The sequence below is a fragment of the Lepisosteus platostomus genome, chromosome 9 (genome assembly GCF_059453375.1).
Source record: "Lepisosteus platostomus isolate fLepPlt1 chromosome 9, fLepPlt1.hap1, whole genome shotgun sequence".
Lineage (NCBI taxonomy): Eukaryota > Metazoa > Chordata > Actinopteri > Semionotiformes > Lepisosteidae > Lepisosteus > Lepisosteus platostomus.
Genome location: NC_142619.1, coordinates 9,719,311 through 9,737,207, shown reverse-complemented (window position 1 = coordinate 9,737,207; position 17,897 = coordinate 9,719,311). Strand labels below are relative to the sequence as shown.

The 17,897-nt window shown below is 38.4% G+C and overlaps 2 protein-coding genes across 3 annotated transcripts in view; one reads left to right on the top strand and one right to left on the bottom strand.

The window, feature by feature from the left end:
• cecr2 (CECR2 histone acetyl-lysine reader) overlaps positions 1 to 7,686 on the bottom strand; it is an 82,071-nt gene extending 74,385 nt beyond the window's left edge. For both annotated transcript variants that reach the window (XM_088646867.1, XM_088646868.1), the window contains exon 1: positions 7,288 to 7,686. In XM_088646867.1, coding sequence (XP_088502993.1) covers positions 7,288 to 7,407 — 120 coding nt within the window. In that variant the 5' untranslated portion in view covers positions 7,408 to 7,686. The remainder of the gene's footprint in view (positions 1 to 7,287) is intronic.
• A 4,507-nt stretch (positions 7,687 to 12,193) lies between these two features.
• slc25a18 (solute carrier family 25 member 18) overlaps positions 12,194 to 17,897 on the top strand; it is a 30,743-nt gene continuing 25,039 nt past the window's right edge. Inside the window, exons 1-2 of the mRNA XM_088646865.1 lie at positions 12,194 to 12,279; positions 17,234 to 17,357. Coding sequence (XP_088502991.1) covers positions 17,338 to 17,357 — 20 coding nt within the window. The 5' untranslated portion in view covers positions 12,194 to 12,279; positions 17,234 to 17,337. The remainder of the gene's footprint in view (positions 12,280 to 17,233; positions 17,358 to 17,897) is intronic.

The following is a 17,897-nucleotide window of genomic DNA, read 5'->3' as shown; positions in this document are numbered from 1 at the left end:
GGGGCTGTAGTCTCTGTGTGATCAGTGATGCCAAACATTATTCTTCTTTCAGATGCAAAGTTGAGAGAACTGTGCTTCGTTCCTCCTTCCTGCTGTATGCCAACTTGAAACACATTCCTCAACAATGTCCACATCAGATCTGCAAAGTGACACAATTACACAAATTCTACACATTTTGCAGAGGAAAAGGAGAGACGCTATCTGGAGCATGCTGAGCCCTTGCTACAACAGCTAGGACACTGCCAAAAATAGCTGTGATAAGTCCCTAATAGCTTCATTAGATTGAAAGAAGGTTCAAACGAGGTGGCCAGAACAGGCTCGATTAATCACCTTTACATCTTCTCCAGTCGTCCTGCCACTTGAAAATCCCAGTTTCAAAACACACAACTGAGAAAAGAGAGTTGCCTCAGCTCGCGTTAAACTTTTGAAGGCTTGGCTGTTTTTTTTTCCCCCTGCCGCTTTCCAATCTCAGAGGTTGCAAGACTGATAAGAAAAACGCGTAACCCAATGGCTAGGACTTTCCATAGGATAAGCTAGACGAAAAGCAGAAGTTATTTGGTTATTCCCCACATAGTGCTGACTGCAGGTTGTTAAAGGGCTTAAATTGATTTACACTAAAAAAAGGAGATTTGGTAAATCCATTTGCATCTCAAATGAATACAGAAAGAGGCGAAGTTTTTTTTTTCTCTCCTAGATAACAGGAACACAATTAAGGCACAAGCAAACAAACCTGATGTTATGCAGCAGTAAGACCATTTGAAGGCTGCCAGGACAGAGCCCTCTGGCTCTAGCTGTGCTGCTCAGGCAATTCTTGGAATTGTCTAAGCGTTTCAGGACTCCCACTGGTATCCTTCATGGATGAGGAGCTTTAACCACAAGTCAAGCATTTGTCATTTCAAGCGAAGACTCCCTGGCTGGTTGCATGAACTTTGTCTTTTGCTGTAGGCTATATTTCCCTTAGTGCTCTCAGGCAAGACACTGGAAGTAACAGTAAAGTGTGACTAAAAGATTTATAAAGAAATGCTCCTGCAGTGCAGATTAAATTCTCTGTGCAACAGCCACATCCTTTCCATTTCTGAGACTCATGCCATTCTACTTTTTAATATCTTCACAGATCTCAAAAACCTTGATACACGTTCTGTAGCTAATCTACAAACTGCAGCCATGAAAAATGGTGCAAAACATACAACCTTTAAATTGGATCACAAAGACTAGGCAAGGCTATCTATAAAAATGATTTCGGCTACATCTTTAAAGGTACTGAAAACCAGCAGATAGGTACCTTAACATGTCAAGATCGATACGAAACACTACAATATAGATATTTCCTTCAAAATTTCCTAGTATGACACTTAGCTTTGTCTCCCCCCCCCCCCAGATAACATTTATACTGCATCCAGATACCAAAATCCACATTCTTTGGAAAAATCAGTTCTTCAGAAATTAGAAGTTAGTGTTAGGCCACTGGAGAATCTCTTTTTAAACAAAAAATTAGGTAATAAGATTTTGCAAACTACAACAACAATAAGATGTTTACATTTAATCATACTCCTTTTACCAAACAGCTAAATTATGCAGTTTTAACACTTAGAAAAAAAAGCTGCAGATTTTGAACTACTCAGGAAACGTTCACAAGAATGCACATGTGAGAAGCCAGAGTTACTACTCATGGCTTACAACAACAAAAGGGGGACGGGGGGGGGACGGGTGTCTTTTGACTGACTCACATCTCGCAGACTCACTGCAGCATAATGACCAGATAAGGGCTTAGTGGTCAGCCCTGGACGTCTTTAGCTTAAGAGCCTGACTCAGCGGAGAAGCAATTCTGAGATCAATACCATGAGAAAAGTCTATCCTTTCTCTTTACTGACAGCTACATCCTCCTTTGGCCTCAGGGAAAGGGTTGACTCTTCTAGAATAAAAAGATCAAATCCAGCATTCCCAATACTTTAACCAACTAGCTCAGTCCTAATATTCAAATACACCTCAATTTAGGGAAAATCCCAAGAAAGCAAAAACAGCACTTGGATGAAAGAAAAACAGTCATGACGTATCTTTCATCCAGGAGTCGGCCTCATGGGCTTTTCTTCTACTCTAATGCATACAATGGGTCCCTGCGTGTCAAAGGTTATACGTTTGGATTCTTTGGGATGAAAAGCCCTATACAACATGAACATCAAGACCTTTAGCAAACAGATTACCTGTAACATTGATACAACATTTACAAGAATCCAGGTGACCTAAAGCATGAATAAAAATCTGTGCAATTTAACTGCATTCTCACAGATTTAGCATTTTGCACTTCGGCTTTATAAAGCACTTAAAAAGATTAGCCTAAAGTTAAAGAATAAAAATGACATCTCTTAAACTATAGTGAGCATTGATGGCATCTAATCAGCATAACAGTAGTTCATATGAATAAACATTCTACTGAAATACCGTATCTTCATGTCTCAAAATATCTCCCAAGACAGACATGAAGGTACGATATATTGAACCAACATTTCAACACAAAAGCTTACCCTGAAGAAGGCATGCTTTTGTGCTGCAATGTTGACTCCATAAATCATAAGTAAATGATTGGTGTTTTTCCCAATTTAATTGTGACTTTCTTCAAAAGTCTGAACAAACGTATTTCAGTTTACTCATCTTTCCAAATCCAGCACACAACAATTATGACAGATTTATTGGTATGATCTGATATTGTGTTCTATTTTCATTTTTGATTTTGTTCTATTATTATGCATATAATTTCTAGAAAAAAAGTTCTTCACTATTGCTTGCTCAATTGTTATCACTATGTCACTATATCACTAAGTCTAAAAGGTGTTTCAAATCTTTGGTCTTTCACACAGCACCCTATCCCAAATGCAAAGCAAGCAGAAAGAGCTATAATGGATCTCTGAATAAACCATTCTGGTTGTTATTTTTGTCTTTTTAAGCCATGCGTCTTGAATCTAAACCCCAGGTAACACCACCAAATTAATTTATTGGCCTCCCGTGTTGTGCAAAATTTCCTCCTTAACATAAATGTTTCCAATTATGCTAACTTGGACTCCATTCCTCCTCACATTATCACATTCACAGAACTCCCAGGATCAAGAAGGACTTATGCCCGTACATTTTAAAATGTTATTTATGGGGAGACGTAAGGACTTCTTCATTATAAGATCAACCAGTGAACACATCTAGAAACTACAGGGATGTGCATTTAACACCAAGACCAGGCATTTCTTTACACAACAAGCTACAGGGAACAAGCAACCCAGCCATATTTTTAAAGCCATTGCCCTGGACTGTTCACAACATAGCTGGATCCTATGCTTCAGATCAATTAGCTAATATCAGCCAAACAAACTAGATGGGCCAAATGTGTAAACTCTTATGTGAATAAGTTAATGTCCCACAAGTATGATGCACAAGATCACGAACAAAGGAGACTACTCACTGTGGGAATTCCTCCCATTACAGATACACCTGCCTTTGTTCTAATTAGTTACTCTAGTACTCCAGTGAAATGGATAAGACTGCCACTGTATTGCAGCCTCATCTATTACAGGTTTTATAACATGCAGACAATAAGACAACATCGAGCAATATTTTATACCTGTTATTTTTAGTCAAAGCAAAATAAAATGCAGTGCTTTTCTGCTTTATCAATTCAAACTTTATAAGAGCCTACGGCACATAAAATATAAAGGGAGTCAAGTTGCTGTGCTATGGATGTCATATTTGTTTCTCTGGACTCTCCTCTCCATGTGACGAACACCCTCTGTATTGTCAGAGTTAACACAATCCAGAAAAAATAAATGGAAGAATTAACATAGGACCTTCTGTACTCAATGGAACTACAAGCAAAATCACTATACTAAATGAAAAAAACCCACCCTGCAGCAAATTTATCACACAAAAATGCTTGTTTATAGTTCATTGGTGTTGGTGGCTCAGTTATTACACACTCAGTCTTTATCTATTGTGTTTTTCTATTTTATTCAGATATTTTCCTCCAGAACAAAACAGCATCATAACAATGTGACACTGACTTTCTGAGATTTCTACTCAGGAAAGCACATTGACCTTGGACATTGTCAACTATTCCTCAGATATCAATATGCCAAGACATTCCCAAAGACTAGTGCGATGAAAATGGATCAATGAATTGTAATATTAAGAGCAAACTCAAGGATACAAAGTCACAAAAGCAATGTTTTAGAAGAAATAAAGCAATCCTGGAATAGGCTAATCAACATATATTACACAATCTGTTAGAGAAAAGTGCATCGTTATTCTTTTCTAATTTAATTTGTTTCAATTTCAAATCATCAAGGCACTTTTGATTTTAACTATGCCTTAAAACATTCTTAACCCATTTTTCAGATCTCTAAATTCTGTGCTACTTAGTGCTTTTATAGAGGCTGCTGGATAATCTTTAAATGAGCGTCTGTTTTCAAGATATACTGCATTCATAATGTATTTCTCCACAAAATGAGTGTCCATTAACACCCATTCAGAAATACATCAAATGAAAACACTGGCCTGCTAGTCTGTTATCATTCTGTTATAATAATAGTATGAGCACTAATAAATGTTGCACTTGGAATAATTCCCTGGGTTTTAAGTACCCTGACAAGAAAATGTAATTCCAAATACTTTCTGTAGTTTAATATCACAGAAGCAGTGAAATCTGCACAGAATCAGAACCTCAAGACCACGACAGCCAAGTTGCTGCTAAATAACACCGCCAAGCAGACACAGCAAAGACGGGGGCTAAACGTCTATTGAAGTCACTGCTGTTCTAATTAAAGTAATACCACACTTACGATACACAGACACCCGCCAGTCTACAGTTTTGTCAGTCATATCTGTTAGCGATTAATCTATCAGGCTACATTTAAATGATGTGGTTAGTAGACTGTGCTTTGCGACTTACATCTTACTGATTTCATATCCCAAAATTACATTTTGGTGGCCATATAGAACCCACGTCGTGCAGGATGTGGTTGACAATGCACAGACACACCTACATATAACTAAATTATAAAAAACAGTTAAAACTATACTCAGCATCTGCTCATCAGTAGATGGTGACACTGTTCAATTCCATCCAGATTAATGACAGACTTGCACATTAATGCATCTTATTGGAAATGATCGCAGGACAATACAACTCTTACAGGTTGTGTTTTTGTTTGTTTTGTTGACCTCAATAATTATAACTGGTCAAGAAGTCGACTGTCGGGCATTACTTAGGAGAACTGACAATGTATAATTATTAAGAGAAACACGCCTCCTCGCGCATTACTCCACGTTGAACGAAGGAAAATCCACAAGAATCTCAACTATAACAGGGAGCCGCTTCGTACAATTTCGATGCTAAGGTATAATGCCTTTATCATCGACAAACGTATGAGTTACCAAACCGTGTCCTACGTGTTGACAAGTGAACGCTCCTTCACTGGGAGGGGGGTCACATGACAGGACACCCCGCGACGAGGCCTGGGAGGGTCATCAAAGCGGACATAACGTCCCGCGACAGCGGAGACAACGAAATTTTTACTCGCCCCCTGCACAAGTCCACTTGCCTTGTAATGGTTGCAGTGAACCCGGGGAACGGCCGATCTATAGCTGAACGTAACGTGACCTTGGATAATCGGCGCTCCCGATCAGATTAAGATGTTCCTGATCTCCGGGGCTTCAGCTCCGGGTCTGCACAGTCAAGCCACGAGGCGCCGTCCCATCGCAAACGGCAAAATCGTCAGCTACCCCAGCTAGCTAACCGCATCACCTTCTTTCGACCACCCTAAATGTATAGAGTCGTGTCATGCGTCACCTTGGATGAGCCTTGGGGAATTAGATTAAGACGTTCCTCTCATCGACATCGCAAAACCAGCAGTTTACAACAGCTGCGATAACACTCACGCAGCCAATTGGAAAAGGGAAATGAGCCCGACCGATATTCAACGGTCTCGCCAAGTTTTATTTCTCAGGTTGGGTTTGTTTTATAACATACGGAGGTATTACGCGCATCATTTTAGTGGGGGGGAAAGGGGTAATCGACCTCAAAATTTCGTTTCTGACACCAAGCCTCCTCGGCAAGGGACCTTCAATCATCCACACAATGGGCGAAGCAGCAGAGAGAAAGCCAACTTCACTTGAGCTGAACAGCGTGTGGTGTTTTTCTCCCCTTCCCAATAACAAAGCGATGCTTTGGATTTGGAGGAGGAGGAGGGGTGCTGATGCATGATGTTGACCTTCCTCGTTTTTTCCCCCAAATCTCAGATTTCCTCAGATCTTTCTGGGATCAAGCAACCGTTCTTAACTGGAAGCGTTTTGAACCCTAAACCTAAAACGCAGCTCGACTGCCTTTAAACTTCCTCCCCACTCGTACAGCTAGACGCGATGTAGCGTAACATTAACAGTCAGCCTCTCTACTTGCGGCGCTCGAAGTGTGATCGATTACAACAAAACATCTCACTACAAACACATACAAATGCACACCTTCTCAAATTCAACCCTCAGTTTTGAATCGGGGTGAACTTTAGGTAAGCTTCAAGCAGCATTATGGGCGAGTGAGAAAAACAAGCTCAGCAGGAAAAAGCCTCCTTTTGTAAACGAGATGCATTAATACCCTCACGCACCGTAAACAATGCTCTTAAATTGAGGTCAACTGACCATAAAACTTAAAGGACAGGTGAACTTGACTTTTTCCATAATAATAATGATGATAATGATGCAAGAAATTACAGTCACCTGGCAAACATGATCATGCTCAACGAACAACAAGAAACTGAAGTCCGTCTGAAATAAAATCACATTGTGTCGTTTAAAAAACCGTATGCGCGCAATTGATCCAACATAGTTTCATTTTGTTAGCAAAAATTACAAGTGCTACAATATTTGGACTGGGGTCGCTTAGCACAGCGATGAAAAACCCATTTAGAATACGAAAACAAACAAACGGACTTCTCACAATCCAACTTTATTTATCAAAACAAACCCACATTATCGCTGTTTAAAATCACACGAATCAACCAGTAAAACATTTCTGTGTTCTGACGGAACCCATTATACCCTTGTAATCGAAAATCAATTTTGAGGTAAATGTGTTTTAAAAAGGGGATCAAAGAAAAGGACCAAAGATCACAAAGAACTTAAAACATCAGAACTTTTCATTCATGCATGGTAAAGGGAGATGGCAACACGGATGGGTATAGTTAAAGTTTAAATCACGCAACCGGAAAACAAATGCACCATCTTAATGAATGAAATAAATCACTGCGCCCTTACCTCAATTTCAAAGTCTGGTAAATTGAAAGCGGTCCTGAATAAGGAGCAGAAATGAGCTATGGCAGGGACTTCCCACCACGAACGGATTTCTTCCACAGAAACTGTACATTCCTGGGACATTTTCCAAAGGTGCGAGGTATATATTATTTTACATCAGTGGGGGAAAAGGTGGCTTGCGATTTTTTTTAAAGTTTTCTTTTGCTTGGAAAAAAAAACTTCTCTTTAAAGAAACCAAAGTTGTTGTTGTTGCATCAAGTCAGTTGCCATTGCAACCTGGAGAGTACTACAATCTGCTTCAATCTGAATTTCACAAGTAGGGAACAGATGGGGGGGAGCTACCATCTCAGTAGAGTAGGGGGAGTTGCCGTTAAACCCAGTGTGTCCTTGAGTGCAGTCAGCCTGGAGTTCTTATACAGTAGCATCTCCGCTGTGATCTACAACGAAGTCTCCTCTTTCAAAAAAGCTTTGCTTGATTGTACCTCTTCGGTGTAGCGAGCTCCGCGTTGTTTTGTGAAACTTTTCCCCCCGACTCGGCTCAGTAGTCGAGGACCCAGTTAAAGGGAATGCTTGCAAGGGTCCCTGTGTGAGCTTGAAAGAAGCGCTCGTGCAGAGTGGGCACATGGAGGTATCCTGTAGCGTGGAGCATCCAGAGAGGGAGCGCAATCACATTATCTTAGTACACACTGCTGGGGGTGGGAAAGGGGGAGAAGCTTGGCGGACAATGATAAGCCGCGATGGCTGTTTTTTGTGTGGGGGGTGTAGCACTCCCAAAACGAAAAGGCGTAGCGGTGTGGACCGGTTTAACACCCACAACATAAACCTTTCGAGCCTGTCTCCCCCTATTAAACAATAACACATAACACTAAGTGCAAAGAAAATGTCAAAGTTAAAAGCAGAAGGTTCGGTGTCCGTAAAGAAGCTGAGGGATTTTTGTTTTGTGTTGAGCAGTGTTGCCTGTAGTATGCCGAGTCGCACACAGTATTTTAGTAGACAAAGGAGGTCAGTCATTTCTTAGATTGCTGTCAAAACCTTATATAAGCACAGAGAACGTGAAGTATTTCTATATTTGCGTGTTTGAGTTTAGACTTAAATACTTACCATTTTGACAGTTCACAGCACTTTGTAAATTTAACGTCCTTAAAGAATTGTATTATAGAAAGATGTGTTGTCGATTCAAATTCAAATCTGTGATATTAATGAATAAAAAAACTCGTTAAATCCTGTTGTAGATATTTGATGGAAGAGTCGGATTTAACTTTGCCTCTCTTGCGCTCCCCTAAATTCATACCAATGTTTTGACCTGACATCTTTAATATTTATTAGTGTTTTTACGGCGCTCAGCTTTTTCGTGATTTACAGCGCCCCCTGGCGTAAAAGAGGTAGACATGTACATAACGTTCCACTAGAAAAACCCAACACTATTATGAAAATCTCTTAACTGTTAAATTCAGTTTTTTGTATAAATTGAATTCACAATGAAGTGCCACGAAAAACTTTACCAGTCCTTGTTTTGCGTGTAAGGACAGACAATGCAGTACATATCACTAACCCTGTATGTCGAATATACACGATTTACTGAGTTTTCTTGTTCTGACAAATTACATTTGAGTTCTAACTCATTTTTCAGAGCGAAATCAGTTCTGTATCCATTCCTTAATCTTTTAATTTTCTTTCTTGTTTTTGTGACTGTGCCAGACGAGGACCCTACAATTGTACAAGATAGGTGTGCTTGGCGTACACATGGAAACAACCAGCTTTATGTATAAGCTTTTGCTATGTCAATTCTGTATATATTCAAGCATCTATAATAAATGTATGAATTTACTTTTTTACTTTCATCATTCAATAAACAGTGGGTTTAAATACAGTGTTAGACTCGTTTCTCCCACGTGAGATGGGGCATCACATTTCAGTTTGACTCAGTTTTGGTTTAATTACATTGTTGTTTTGTTAACCCGCACACTCGCGGCTGTGACATCTGCCAAGGTAGATGTTGCGATGGGCATCAGTCTCCAGAGATAAGAGGGCCCTGCGCTGGGCTGTTGCTAGGCGACCGAGAACCCAATGGTGTCCACAGAGACATACCTTGGCCCAAAGTGCATTTCTCATCCATCAACCCCTCACGCCTTCTGTGGAGCTATTTCATGGTTCTTCGGGACTTGAATGTCAAACATGTTTGACTCATTTTGTTGGGCTTCAGTCCCTGGCCTAACGAAAGATGGACGCTTAATTGAAAGAAAAGGAACACCGAAGGTAATTATTAGCCCCACGATTATTTAGATGACCTTTACCCACAGAGACCTCCATTCAAGACACAATTAACAGAACTGCACCATATGCGTGGTGGAAGGTTACATGGAGTGTAACAAAATGTTTAAAAATATAAAATCTAATATATTGCAAGAAAGAAATAGCAGGAAGAGAACTGAACTGGATTCTTGTCTAGCTTTTACTGTAGTTTCTAATACGGCAGGTAGATTATAGACACAGTAAACCATTTTACATTCAGTGACAGGTTTTTTAGGAAGAATTAAAAACTCGCTGAGGAATATTAATTAACATATTGTACCGACTGTTTAGTTTGAGATGAGTTTCGAAATCAGGTTCATCCACGGCATTTGTAACAAATGGTACTGATAATATTGAATCATTTTGCTATCCTGGGCCAATGTACAAAATGAAAAAAAGTGAACTCTTGATGTTTGACAGTTTAAGTCTGTGTGCTGTGTGTGAAAAAAAGCTTCTGGAAGGTAACAGTCTAGTGTGAGTTTTCTTTCAAACCATGGAGTGGCGGTGCCACACAATTTAGCTACTCACGGAGGGATATTACAATGGTAATTTGAAGCCTTTATCTTCGTTGCCTGTGGTTTCTGCACAAACTTTTTTCCCAAAGTTCATTTACTTTTTATACAAGAGCTGGATAAAAGCTCGGGCTTCTATCGTTACACATAACCCTCTGTACCACCCAGACCCTGGGGAATGTCTCCTTTGAAGCATCCTCTCTGTTTTTCTCCCCCAGTCCTCCCTGGGTAAAGACTGAGGAGGAGGCTGTTTGTAATTTGACACTTGCCACACTGGGGAAAACAGTCAACCACTGCTGCAGCTGGAATACATTAGGTGGGCTGGCTTCTCATTGGCTCTGCCTGAGAGGCACAGGCTTAGCTGCTATTCAAGACAAGTCCGCCTCTTTCACAAGGGACTGTGCATAATGCTCAAATCGGTCTTGGAGTGTACAAAACAGCAACTGTTAAAAGAAGTTCAGCACCATAGGGAGGGCACGAAATGAACAGTAATTTGAAAAACAACACAGCTACTCTTTACAGAGGAAAAAAGCAGAGTAGGTGACCAATTAATGGCATGCCACATTTGTAACACTGGTGTTATGGTGTTCAGTTTTCAAATGTTTAGTGTTTGAGAAGAAGTTTCCAACTGGTTACAAGAAGAAAAGAAAAACACTGGTTAGCCTCTGAATGAAGACAAAAATAGAACCTTTAGGTTTTTGTGTTTTAACACTGTCGTGAGCTGGGAAATCAGATATTTATTTATTCACCAAACATATGATTATAATTGCATTTGTTTCTATGCAAACTACTTCCGACCTTCTACATTATTGTATTAATTAACACTGAAATGCAGTGTTTGCTTTTTAATTTTCATGAAAGTACTTATGTACATTTGCATTCTGACCTTAAGCAATAACAGCCAAAAGAAAATACATCTTTCCCTTATAAAACACATCACTACGGTCACTTAGAACGGTTCTTTAGATATTGCATAAAATTCAACTCTTAAACAAGTTTTTTTTCTTGCACAAAAGGTATTTCATGCAAGGTATTTCAAGGTATTGGTAGCTCTGCTTCTTCCGTCATCAGCCAATTAAAGGAGGGTTTTAGTATTATTATTGTCAAATACACAGCTGCTCACATTTATCAACCCAAAAAAAAGTCAGGAATGGAAGAAAATTCTTTCAATGGCAGAAAATAATTTCAATTCTTTCAAATAATTTCTGAAAAACAGGTGTCACCAAAATATTCAGTTCATTTGGCTGCTGCTTTTTTCCAGTGTGAGTTCTCTAATAATAAATTTGCAATATTTATTATATATATTGTTATGTTCCAATTAAAAAAAAACTTTTAAGAGTGTAATTTTAAGTAGATCAGTCTAACAGACATGGAGGATAAATGCAGTTCTTTATATTACACAGTGAATAAATCTATACAAAGTCACAGGTAAGCATGTATGTGAGGCACACAGCATAGCAATTTTTTAGTCATGCAAGTGAAAAAAACAGATCAGTTGGAAGTACTTCAAATCTATGTCTCGGTTTGATATGGCAGTGGTAATCTCATAGTTTTTAAATATGTTGAATAAAATAACCCACTAATGTATTTTACAGTTAAACTGTATGTAAATATATGTACAGCATTTGTTCTATATAAACATCATAATTGTAAAGTTGGATTACTTTATTCAAAATAATAGAAAATAGTTAAACGTTAGCATGCTCCTTTCAGTTAGTTACATCAAGCACACGGGCCCCAAAATCAGTATAACTTATCAAGTTCCTGTTTCCAATGATAATACCTCTCAAGTATTATTCATTTATACCCCAGGAATAATCAAATACGCGAACCTTTAAATTTTTTTTTTATTGAAGGACTTTGGTGAAATAATCTCAATATATACATATATAACAGTATATAATCTCTGTATAGGTTGCATATATTCTCCATTACTGTCCACATTTGAACTCCAGTCTCAGGCAAGAGATAAAACCGCGAGATACTTTTAAAATCACTGAACAGCTTACGAGTCCAAAAGAGAGTGAGAACAGTACTTTAATGAAGATACAAAAGTGAGTATTTGTGAACGGCCCCTTAGTTGGATTATGCTCTCCAAGAATATATCTACTTGACTACGGCTGCTTGCTCATATTGTTAGACCGAAAGGGAGTGGACAACATATCCTGTGCAAGAGATGAACTGAAAAGGGGTAAGTGCTAAAAAATCATCTTAATAAAAACATTTTTATAAAAACAAAGAAAGGTATTTTTCACAATGTAGTTGAAATGAATATGCCCAATAATGTAGGCATACTTACTTTTATTCCTAAACTTAAAAAACTGATGTCTTATTTTTCTGAAAGCACAGCTAAAGCATAACTGGCTTGAAAGAAGTTCTTACAGCATTTTTGTGCCTTCGCAATACCGCTGGGGAAGTCAGAGAGACTAGGACAACTACAACTCCATTAAAGGCCAGTTTCTGGGAAGTATCAAAGCAGTTTAAGAGTCTGTGACCAATTACTGTATACATCTACCCATACACAACCATTGTATAAAAATAATTTAGTATTATAGATAATGATGAATAAAAAAGCGTAGAAAGAGTTTTGCTTTTTGTGATTTGTTTACTAGTCTTTTTTATTTATACCAGGAAAAACTTAGAAGCACTGAATGGAGAATCTACATTACTGGAAAAGTCTTTTTTTATTGATAAATTAAAAGCAGGTTGCCCAAAATTGATTTTCCAACTCAGTTTTTGTCACACTCCTAGATGTCCTGACCGAATCGGGCGTGTGTCAGGCAGTAAAAAATCAGTGTATCAGAAAAGGGCAGGTTATGATGCATCAGGCTGGAGAGCCTATATAAACGTTACCTAAATAATACTGAGCTCAGTGTCTTTTGGATTTCATTTCAACTCTGGGTATTCATACAAATAATTATTTACAAAATCGTTTCATGATTTTTTAAAGACTTTTCAGGTTTGTGATTTTTTTAACAATAAATGATAACTAAGAGTAAATAAAACACAACTTTAGTGCTTCACAAAATCAGGAAAGGAAATGCTTTTTTAAATTAATGTATATCAAAAGTCCAATCCTGGTCCTGAAGGGTTTTAGTGTGCGTGTGGATTTTCAAGGTCTCTTGAAAGAAACATTTATACCATTAAATCTCATCCAGTTAAGCTGCTAACCAGCTGGTTTAGCTCTTTAAGAGCTGGGCTGGAATGAGGAGCCAGCAGACACAAGGGCCTTCCAAGACCAGGACAGGACAGTGTGAGTCGAAGGTCCCCAATCCTAGAGGACCTGTGTGCTTTTCCACTCCAACTATGCCCTTAATAACCTGAACTGGCTCATTATTGGTTTGTTTGATTCAGTTTACCAGCCTCTTCCAGCTCTTAAGGGGATAGTTCTGGTACTAAGAGCTAGGAAACCTGTAGACACACAGGCCCTCTGGGATCTGGATAGAGGACCCCTGGTCTGAGCCTTATTTTCCCTGTTGAAATGGAAAGGTTTCTTTTGCCTATCTTGTCTGAAAATATTTACTCCTTGGTGATGTAACTGCCCTGACTTCTTCCGAAGATTTGATAAGTGGTATCTGTTACAATTATAAGCTGTTGCACTTGTTACAGGTTGTCCAGGTTAAATTGAAAATGCAAGAATGCAAGTCAGTAGTGGAAATTCAGCTTGACATTTTGAATTATGGCATTATTTATAGCAGTATTTACAGGTTGATGGCAGTTTGCATAATGTGTGTTTAGACTGAAATATGGTTTAACCAAAGTTAATGTGGTTGGAAGTGAAAGGAAATCTATAGCAATCTGATTGTCTGAAGATAGATACCCTGGTATCTGACTAACCTTAACATCCCAATCAATCAAACAGTCAATCCATCAATAAACAACTTTGTACACAACGCTGTCTGCATAATAGTATCTATTACATTAAAAACACTGAAATGAGTCTCCGTGCCGCATGTACAGTAGGTGTGTGTTCTAGTTCACAGGGGGCTATTTTACTGTTTTCATTAATTACTAACATTTTACTAATTTAAATTAACAGCACTATTTCTAAAAGCTCTGCATGAATGAACACTGCTGGAGTAAAATATTATTTTTGTTTCTTTTTAATTCACACAGAGGCTGAAGGGAATTGACTGTCAACATATTCATTCACTCTTATTTAATGTTATGTAGAAGGTTACCAAAGTGAGGGATACATTGAAGTTACAATGTTTACTTTTTTTCTAAGTTGACAAACTGTGTCTGTATCCCTTAAAAGAGTGGCTCATTCTGCAATGTATTCAATCCAGCCCAATGCGATAATTGAACAAAAAAGAACATTGTGTGTGACATTTCTTAATTAATTATCAGTTTAGCAATAAAGGAACTAGCTGGAGCAAAGAGGTATAGAATGGAATCCCTTGTTTGCTGTATTAAAACATGTATTCTGCTATACCATGGTCTAACCATGCATTTACATTTGCTTTGTTGAAGTTTCCCAAGTGTTCATGTTATGATCTGCCATTTTCATCTATGTTTTTCCCACATTTAGTTCTCTTCCACCATGTCTCTACCACAGTTAACATTCAGACAGTACAGCCGCTTGTCGGAGACCAGTGTTTGTGCGCATAGTTTTTGAAAATCAGGAATGTGGCCAGGTATGTTGTGAATGTAAGGAAATATTTCTTCAGCACAAGAAGCTAAAGTGGATTAGGTGCATGCAAGCATGATGAGAGGCAAAAACCACAACGAATACTTCCTTTTGTCCTTCAGATCCCAACTGCAAATTAATTTGCCTCATTTACTGGCTTCTTGGCTTTTCTAAATTCGATCTGTTTTAGGTTTGCCAGTTCCAGATTAAACTGACAAGATGGGTTTTTGTTTCCACAATGCCTCTGAATTGAACTAAGTGAATAGGGCTGATTCTTATCCCAAATAATTCATACTGAACTTTTTCTAAAATCCAAATCAGAACAGCATGTAACCAACAAAAGCAAGGTTTATAGTAAGCTAAAAGCTTTTTTTCAAGTAATGTAAAGCCAGATTTTTATTTCATTCATCACAAACCATAGCTCATATCTCAGGATTCACATGCAAATAAAATGCAGATGGATGTAAATCACTATTTTTCTTCTCACATGGTATGCTCAGAGGAAACTTTTGTTGGTTAAAAATGAGCAAGACAAATTGTTTAATCGTGTTCCGGTTATACCATAGAGTAAAGGCAAGTTGAAAACAAGCGCCCGTGCTAATCTGTTAAGCAGTTAAGTGTCCTGTTCAATGACTGCTATTACTTTGCTCAGTGAAGTGATAAAAGTCCAGTGCCAATTAATATATGTTAATAAATTGTATGCAGTCAATGTGCAAAATATATCTATATCATTTTTCAAAATGAAAGTTTTACCAACAAAATCAGATTTTACACTAAGTTACATTTTTTTTCTTCAAGTTATGTCAAAGTTATGTTAAAACATTTTTCAGATATCACTCAGCTCATATCCCAGAATTCTCATTTAGAAATAATAGTGTAATAATAACTATATAAGATATATAACATTATAAAATAACTTTTTAACCAAGATAGTGTAAATAACTACAGTATATGTATTTCCTATGCATCCCCAACTTCTGAGCAGTTTGGAAATTGAAGTTGTCATCCTCTTGGATCTTGGCTAAGGTTTTCATGACAGCACAGGAACATGTCCTTGGAAAAATGCGCATCTCCCTTTTGATTTTGCACTGTAAGTGCCATGGCACCTCCGGTTGAGATAGTGTGACGGGAGGACTCACAGGGGTCTATTTAATCTGTAAGCTCAAGGCTGAGGAAACCCAGGTTAACCCTTTCCTACCCCAACCAAACAACTGTCCAAGCTGCACTGCTTGAGTACATCTGCCATCAGACTTTTAGCTACCAGTGTCTGCACTACTAATATATCACTCAACACTATTGCATCAGGTGTGCGTAGTCCTGGTCCCAGACCTTGCCTGACTGGGTAATTTATTCCCAGTAAAGACCTTTTATCTTGTTGTCTGTGCCATTAAATGCATGCTTTATAATGTTTTATACGTGAATGAATTGTTTTTGATAATAAACAAATATGTATTTGATAAAAATATATGGGGACTGGTTGTGTTAAATGAAGGCATGGAGTGTTTCTTAACACATTTTTTGAGTGACATTAATATTATTAATATTAGAAACTTATAGGTTCTAACTTAACTTCATAATAAAGTTAAGTTAGAAGCATCAAGACATGATTAAAAAGATTTTAATCATGTCTTGATGCTGACAATTCTATGATTAAAAGAATACAACAGTATCCGTACATTTTACCTGATACTGTGCTTCAGTACGTCATACTATTCCAGTAGAATTACAATCTGTGCTCTGGGCTTCTAAATAATAATAATAATTGCTTACACTTATATAGCGCTTTTCTGGACACTCCACTTAAAGCGTTTTACAGGTAATGGGGACTCCCCTCCACCACCACCAATGTGCAACACTCACCACACATCAGCTATCAGTGGGGAGGAGAGCAGAGTAATGTAGCCAGTTCATAGAGGGGGGATTATTAGGAGGCCATGATTGGTAAGGGCCAATGGGAATTTTGGCCAGGACGCCGGGGTTACACCCCTACTCTTTTCGAGAAACGCCCTGGGATTTTTAATGACCACAGAGAGTCAGGACCTCGGTTTTACGTCTCATCGGCGGCTGTTTTACAGTATAGTGTCCCCGTCACTATACTGGGGCATTAGAACCCACATGGACCGCAGGGTGAGCGCCCCCTGCTGGCCCCACTAACACCTCTTCCAGCATCAACCTTAGTTTTTCCCAGGAGGTCACCCATCCAGGTACTGACCAGGCTCACACCTGCTTAGCTTCAGTGGTTGCCAGTTGTGAGTTGCAGGGTGATATGGCTGCTAAATGTCCCTACCCCTCTAGCGTCAGCATGTCTAGAGTGAAAGATCAGAATCCTTTTTTAGATTTTTAGATTGCAAGGCGTAAAAGATCTGCCAACTCAAACAATGCTGGAATGCAAGTGCAAATGCACCAAATATTTCATCTTGCTAATGCTGGTCAGTTTCCTAAGGTGACCAGATTGTTATATTATATAAAATGACCTCTGTCTGTGGTATACAATATTTATATTGGTTTTTCACAGGGTATTCCAGGAGGCGTTTGGACCTGGTGTTGTATCGAAGAAGGACCGGGTTTCCAAAACCTCATAAAGTATCTGAGTATTTTTTTATCTTCATAACAATTGCAATGGCAGACCAAAAACTAAGGTAGGCCATTGTTTTTCTATTTCCATCCTTGTCCAACATGTATAATTCACTTAGGTTCACTTACAGCTAACCACAATGAGATGACAATGCGAGTATTTCACTTCCACTTCAGAGTATTAGTATTTGTATCAGTATTAGTATTGAATAAGGCTGAGATCATCCATGGTTCGCTAGTGTCTACTATGGATCAGAACTTCTATGGCAATATTTAGGGCCAGTTGTTCTCCTCAGCCACCCAACTTGGGAACATACTTTTTTCACTGTATTTGACCCCCAAAAAATGGTGTGTGTAGTTTTCCATGTAGTGATAACAGTAATTATTAGCCATTATAAATTAGTGATTACCAAATACTTTACAGTACTGTATACGTATCAACCTCAGGTCTCAGGGAGAGTTGGTTTCAATTTATTCAGTAGACTTTTTTTATCCAAAGTGACTTATACTAGTGCCTGTTTATTCAGCAAGGTATTTTAATGCGGCTATCTGAGTATAGTGTCTTGGTAAAAGGTACAACAGCAGTGCCTCACCCATGATTTAAA